Genomic DNA, 6,947 nt, shown 5'->3' on the forward strand with positions numbered 1-6,947 from the left:
AAAAGCCTTCACCGAGTCACCTCAGCCAGGCTAGGTCACCACGTGTTTCACATGTGTCATCTTAGAGTCGCTCCCATTTCTAAAACTGCAGTGAAAAAAATACCCCGGCACCTACAGAAACCAGCACCACCACCACCCCCCGCCCCAGATGCTGGTGCCGTTGAATGAAGGGCTCCTTGGCAAGCTCCGCTTTCCCACTCAGTGCCCTGGGCCTGGGTCCTCTCCCCCACCCCTGCTAAAATCAGTCCCCGCTCGGTATCCATACGGAGGCACACCACCTGCACTTCTAACTTGCAGCTCTTTTTTGCTTCCCACCGAGTACTCCCAACGTCGCTCACACACACCTTTTCCACCACCAAGTCCCATCCTTGGGACTACCCCTTCTCCAGCCTCGCTCCGCTCTCGTCACTGCACTAGTCAGATCTCACCCTTTAGATCTGGTCTTCATCCCAGGTCACCCCTTTTCATCCAGAGCAGCAGGTCACTCAAAAGCATAAATCACCAAGTATGTTACGAACCTTCCTCTTCCTCTTCTTCCTCCTCATCCTCCTCATCTTCATCAGAGCTGAAGGTGCCATCGGGCAAGCTGTAGATCCGGATCACCTGCTTGTTGGGGTCTTTGAGGATGAGGTACTTCCCCTCATCCAGCTTCATGCAGATGTCGATGACGCATCGCAGGATGCCCCAGGCGTTCTCTATGCTCAGGTTAATCTGGCTGGCAAACTCATTCGGCTTGAACTGCTGCGTGCCCAGGATCACGTGGCGGGCAGAGTCCTTCACGTGGTAACGGGATACGTATCTAGGGGGGGCAAGAGGAAACCGGAGGGGTATCAGGAGATTAAGCCCAATCAGCAGAAGTACGACACCAAGAAAAGCACTGCCATCAGTTTGGTTTTGTTTTCTGGGCTGAAAAATCCTAATACTCCCAACACTGAAAGCTAAGAGGATCTCCTGGCTACCAGTCGTCCGTCAGTAACGTACCACTACCCCAAACCACATGGGGTGGTACAAAAAGACAGAGAAGAATTAGTACCACAGATAAAAATTAAGCAACAGCACGATTAGCAGGGAGTTCAGACTTAAACAGATGCGAATGCATCAGTCCCATATCCGAGGACGGAACCCAGGACTGCAGAGCCAGCAGAACCGAGTTAGCAAATGCCTCTTGCTCATTATCCACAGCAAAAAAAAAAAAACCAAACTATTCTGTATATAAATATATATAATTATATACATTATCTATAATCAGCCATATCATCTGCTGTTAAAGCTACCAATGGGAGTCCCAGCTAGGGGACTCACCAGCTCCGTGCAGGTGCTGTGCAAAGAAACCACAGGAAAAGCTCTCTGACCAGGACGCCTGGGAAACGATGCCTGGAAGCAGCCAGCACGCAAAGCGGCTCATCCAGGCCACCAACAGCAGGGCACAGACTCAACTGATATTGAGCCGACAGTTTGAAATGGGCTGCGGCGATGCCTGCCCTCCACCCAATTTCTCATTAACGGGGCACCGAGGATCTCAATCAACCTCCTGACAGGTAGCACAGTCACTGCACTTATTTCCCTTGTTGGCAATCTCGGCAAACAGGCCGAGCGCCGCGGAGGCCGTCTGCCCGTCACGTGCGTGAGGTCTCAGGAGGCCAGTCACAGCGGAGGGCACATCAGCCGGATGCTGAGGGGAAGCGGTTTACGCCAAGGCTGGTGTGCTCACCGCAAGCTTTCCCCTCTTGGCCACTCAAAACGTGGGGCGATTTTATGATTACTCATTCCACGAACGGTTCACTTTGACATACAGCGGGTTAAATCATGGAAAATGCACCTGAGAGATGTTTGGTGTGAAAACCCCATCTTACCCGAGTTTAAGATACTCCGATCCAGCCAGCAGCGCGCAACACGTCCAGCGGGCTAATTTGTAGCTGTTGTTTTTCAGCTCTGTGGCAATCACAGCCCCTCTCTGAGAGTCGAGCTTCTGGCGCCAGTCTACTCCATTGCAATACTGAGAGGAGAATCGAAACTAGGGTCAACCTAAGGAGCCAGCAGCAGTCACCTCTTCAGCCATCTTGACAACACGTAGGGGAGTTTCTTCTGTCTACCTTATGATACCATACAAGGGAACGCGCGCAGCAAGCTACAGGGAAAGCCCTTGCACCGGAGAGGGAGAAACGCAAACAGCAGGGATCGGCCAACATTTCTGGTTAGGAAGGGAAGTTTGTGAGGGAAGCGTTCATGAGGGAAGCATGGGAAGAGACCGGCTACTGTGCCGAACACCTGGGGACAAGAGGGTTCAAACCAGCTACCTCGCATCTGGGGGAGAATCCCATCAGCACTGCTTGTCCACCAAAGTTATGGGCCTTTGGTGGAACGTAACCACCCGGGGGACACCGCCAGATGTTTGTCTCATCTTGCCTGCTGTACCTGGCATGTCAGGCAGCAGTGAAGCAGTTAGAGCTAGCTTTGGGATCTCGTTCTTCCTCACCCTGGAATCCCACTCGTTCAGTGTTTTGATGTTGATGAAAGACACTTCTCCATTTGCTCCTGTCATCACGCCATCATGTTCACAGCGGACAATGAGGTCTATATCATCTCCCAGCTTCCACCTTCGGTATCTGCCAACAAACAATCCAGCTGGTTATTTCTGACCCTTGTTCTCTTCCAGATCCATGCAAGCACTCAACAAAATCCTTTCCTCCTCTATCTGTTCACTGTGAGGATGTCCAGGAATCCCTCTCATGGTAAAGCTTCTATTGGTAACACTCCTGACTCATTTTGCCTCCGTATGAGACTGACACCCTGCCTCCTTGCCAAACCTGGGCATCAGAGAGAGATCAACATACCTGTATGCAACCGAGGCTACCTCGTTTTTATCCATGTCATCCTCCACAAAGGGGTTTGGGTTGGGAAACTTGTATTTCTCCTTTCCCTGCAGAAGAAAACAGAAGGGCGCGTTAGGAAAAAAAAAACCTGAGGGAGCTCTCCCCTACTGGATAGATATTCCCTTATAGCAGCAGTAGCTAATTTCCCCTATATAGAAAACCGCTAAAATATTAAGACAGCTGATGAGAAGCCCCATCTTCACATTAGTCACTTTGCTGTAAGCAGTACTTCTACAGCTTCACCAAGCGTACTCAGAAGCCCACCTGATTCACCAGTGGGAGTGGGATTTCTTCTTCGTGGAATAAAGGTGAAAATCTTTCCACAACAAAGTCACACTGCTCACCAGAAATAATCCCACCTCTTTCAAAACTGAGGGAACATCAGCGTAACATACCTCTGTCAGTTAAAACGCTTCTGTGCTGTATTAAAGCAGCCTTAATGAAGTCTCTTCTCGAGACTCTCTGAAACACAAACCCTACTACCCAGCACTGCTCAACCTTACCATCCTCAGACACTGCTGGGAGAAGTTGTGATTGATGTAGGTAGCTTCCATGGCAAGGTTGCGCGGAGAATTAAAGGAGTTGCCCTCTTCCTGTGGCGGTTCATTGGCTGTTTCACTCACTGTCAGCAGGTCTGGGAAGAAAACCAGACACAAGTGGTTATGCTCGGGGGAGTAACCCCGTCAGCTTCAGTGAGTCTTCAGCCCCACACTGGAGCAGATCAATACTGAAGTTACCCCCGCGGCTAGCACAGCGATCAGCTTGTTCCAGGTGTTGAGACACCGAGACACAAAATAAACTCACAAAAACCCCATGAAGAAAACTAGACTCTCTAGCTACCGTAACAGCAATTTCTTTCAGGCCTTTTCCTCACCAAAATCGGAATTGTCCCTCTTGTCAAAGAAAAGCTTGGATCCAACTCTCTGGACAATGATGTCCCAGGAATAGACAGAGCGAGTGCAGCTCATCAGTGTGGCCAGGATGGCATCCGTGGCAAATACATTCCCTTGGGTCTTTGCCAGCTACGGATACAGGAGGAGGAGAACACTGTGTTTCAGCAACACGAACAGACACCCCTTCCCTTCCCCAGACAAGAGCAGAAGTGTTAGCAAACCAGACCATTAATTTCTTCTCCCACGCTGAGGAAGCCAGACTGGTAGGTACATCACCGATTGCTAGACAAAGCGTGAGGTACTACCCAGCAATCCAGGCCCACCCTCACCCAAACATGGAAGGAGTACGAAACCCACTACAAAACGTGAATTCTGTTGGGAAAAGGCACGGCTCCTTATTGCTGATCGGGTCAGAGAGAGAAATCTCCGAGCCTTCCTCATCTCCAAAAGCAGAAACCTCAAGAACCAGATCTCTGACACGGAAGTTTCTTTCCCAACATAGCTCAAGTACCGGTCTGCTTGCCTTTCCAGAATTACAGCTTTTCCTTGGCCAGTATTCCTAGTTTTGCATTGATCTAGCTCTGCCTTGGAACCAAGAAAAATAACGATACCAGTTAATGCTTCTTTTCCTTTGCAAGCTTAGGGATCTGCAACTTTTCTGCCCGTCTCTTAACTTTGGTCTGACGGTGACAGCTGGTCGCCAACAACAGCACGCACCGAGAAATACACTGTTGGGTTTCACAAACCAGTAAACATACCTTTCGGATAACTGGGTCATCAGTAGTGGTGACGGTATGGAAGATGCGCTTAATGCTCCTCAGTAGCTTCTCATTCCTTGTCGTAATGCGGTCAAAGGCTTTGTCATAGTATTCTAGGGCTCCGCAGCACTCTCTGCAGAGGTCAGAGGACCATCTTGATACCCCCCCTACAGATACCACCACCCACGAACCACACGGGACTGAGGGGCCTGCTGGACGTCCCGTTGGCTCCCCCTGCTTTGGGCACCTCAATGAGAACACTGGGACCAGGCCAGGAGACCCTTGCCCTCCTGCTTTCCAAAAATCCGGTCACCTCAGGAAGCAAGTGTGCAGCTGCTTTAGGAACTCACATGTCCTGTGGCTCCGACACCTCCAGGTAGCGCATCTTCATCAGCCGAGGGAAATCCATCTCTTCTTTCACCTCCCAATCACTGCGAACTTCAACAGAGGAGTCACGAGGCTTCTGCTGTGCGGCCAGAGGTCGGACAGATAGAGAGAGAAACAGAGACACAGCACATCAGGATTTGTGCAGGAGGAGCTGCCCCATGAGCGCAGCCAGAGAAACCAAACCAACACAGGGCGCAGAAAGCTTGCTAGTTTACCTGTGATTTTTGGTCCCATTTCTGCCTCACTCCAAACTGCTTCTGAAACTTCTTTTGTAGGCGCAAACGATCTCTAAAATGACAAATACGAGAAAAGCCACGAAGAGAAGTTGTCGATTCCTACGTGCCACAACCATTCCTACGCTTCCAAATTGCCACCAGAGGAGCAATGCTTTTCGGCACCGAGGCACTGAAACATTTGCTGAGCTGTCTGTTGATCAAGATGCCCGAGGCATTAAAAGCTCTGTTCTTTACTCTGAGCAGCTCTTTAAATATTTCCACCTCCAATGACTGTAACGCAGTTTTCAGAAAGGGTACGCTCCGATTTGAAACGTCATGTTTACTTTTCTAAACACGATTCAAAAATCCTTCTGAACTCTTCGATAGCCGTTTGAAACCCACGCTTATAACTACCGGTGACATCAGCAGAACATCGGACTTGAAAGATCCTGAAATTCGCCCTAGTGGGTTCTGTTACAGTAATTTAACAAATGTTCACACACTCCAACCCCAGTACGGTACGCTCCTATCTGCAGCCTCACCTCTCCTTCTGCTTGGCACTCTTTGGCAGCGTCTGCATGCTGAACTGCAGCATGTTCCGACGGTCCTTGTCTCTCCGAAGGTTCCTCTGCAGAAATGAAGGAAAGGGAAAAAAAAAAAAAGAACATTTTAGTTGCAAAATAATTCCGTGCTGCTGAAGCTCTCCTTTGAGCCCGTTCCTGAAAACACACGTTACCTGTGCAAATCGCATGCGATTCCTCTGGTATGCCGTTTTCTGCGTTCGCGCTGTATCCACCAGCTGGAAGCTAGTCTCATCCTCCTCATGGAAATAGGCATATTGACTTCCGCCACCAAACTGCGACGAGTACTTGTCTGGAAATAAAACAAAGCATCTCGACACCAAGCTTCTAGGAAAAAAGCCCCTGACGCTTTGCCCCTTTCTCCCCCCAAACTCCCTCCAGCTGCCTTCACCTAAGTCTGATGCGTAACTGGGGGCTCCTGCCTTACGCCAGCACGTTTCCTCCCCCCTCCAAGCCTCCCCGAGAAGCCCCAGTCATGAGGCAGTACAAAAATCAGGAGCGAGCCCTAAGGACAGGGAGAGCCCCATGGAGCTCTCCCGAGGGTGAGGCACGCTTCCTAATTTAAGGAGCCTCTCTTGCTGAGGCGCGCAGGTAACCACCAGAGCGGGTGCGAGACATGAAAGCAGGAATGACGCTTGAAGAAAACTTTGTAGGAAATAAACCACAGGAGCAGCCACCAGACAACACGTACTTGTGTATCTTTTATCCTGATACGTGGCTCCTGTCCAATCGGCCACCTAAGGACAAGCATAAACAGTCAAAATAAGTGACTATTAACCCGACGGTTCCCCCCGCCCCTGACTTTATATAGGCAGGACTTCAAGCAGCAAAAGCAAACGCTGCTGTGTGCTAACCCAGAACTAATCCTTTCAACTCCCCCCTCTGCCTGCCAGCCCTGCTAACTGTTCACAACTGTGCTAAAGCGTTAGGGTGCACGGCAAGCGGTGTCAGAAGAGCAGCCGCGGTGGCAAGAAGCGAAAACCGCTGGCAGCGTGCAGAGGTGGGATGCCAGAAGGCACGGAGGGCTCGTTCGGCAGCAGCCCAACGCGCCGTGGCACGACTGAGGTACCTTTCCCAGGCGGTCTCCTTTACTGAAGGGCTGGTAGGGCATGTCCCTGAACTGCTCGGGCACGGCGCACGGGCCCCAGCCGGAGGGGTTGTCCTGGATCACGGGTGTCACAAACTTCGCCATTTTTTAAACTTCTAGAGGGGACAAAAAGCAAAAAAAAACCCCAAACCC

General features: G+C 50.6%; 1 protein-coding gene across 2 annotated transcripts; it reads right to left on the bottom strand.

The window, feature by feature from the left end:
* Positions 1-362: 362 nt before the first annotated feature.
* EIF3D (eukaryotic translation initiation factor 3 subunit D) lies at positions 363-6,906 on the bottom strand. Of its 2 annotated transcripts, none has more exons than XM_009289942.2 (13): positions 6,777-6,906; positions 6,399-6,444; positions 5,863-5,999; positions 5,669-5,754; positions 5,127-5,199; positions 4,875-4,987; positions 4,525-4,657; positions 3,748-3,895; positions 3,377-3,507; positions 2,835-2,920; positions 2,477-2,606; positions 1,854-1,996; positions 363-799 (listed from the first exon to the last, which is right to left on the bottom strand). In XM_009289942.2, the coding sequence occupies exons 1-13, from the start codon at positions 6,897-6,899 to the stop codon at positions 511-513; spliced, it is 1,638 nt and encodes a 545-aa protein (XP_009288217.1). In that variant the 5' UTR covers positions 6,900-6,906; the 3' UTR covers positions 363-510. The 2 variants fall into 2 exon arrangements, with proteins under 2 accessions (XP_009288217.1, XP_009288216.1); XM_009289941.2 differs by having other exon boundaries at positions 4,875-4,990.
* Between the last annotated feature and the right edge of the window lie 41 nt (positions 6,907-6,947).

This window comes from Aptenodytes forsteri, unplaced genomic scaffold (assembly GCF_000699145.1).
Source record: "Aptenodytes forsteri isolate BGI_AS27 unplaced genomic scaffold, ASM69914v1 Scaffold284, whole genome shotgun sequence".
Lineage (NCBI taxonomy): Eukaryota > Metazoa > Chordata > Aves > Sphenisciformes > Spheniscidae > Aptenodytes > Aptenodytes forsteri.

Excerpts from the sequence above, each read along its gene's own strand:
- EIF3D (XM_009289941.2), bottom strand. The coding sequence starts at position 6,899 with ATGGCGAAGTTTGTGACACCCGTGATCCAGGACAACCCCTCCGGCTGG. Across the intron at positions 6,000-6,398 it reads TCAGGATAAAAGATACACAA|ACAAGTACTCGTCGCAGTTT; the intron begins GTACGTGTTGTC and ends TTTTATTTCCAG. Across the intron at positions 2,921-3,376 it reads CCCAGCAGTGTCTGAGGATG|GGAAAGGAGAAATACAAGTT; the intron begins GTAAGGTTGAGC and ends TTTCTTCTGCAG.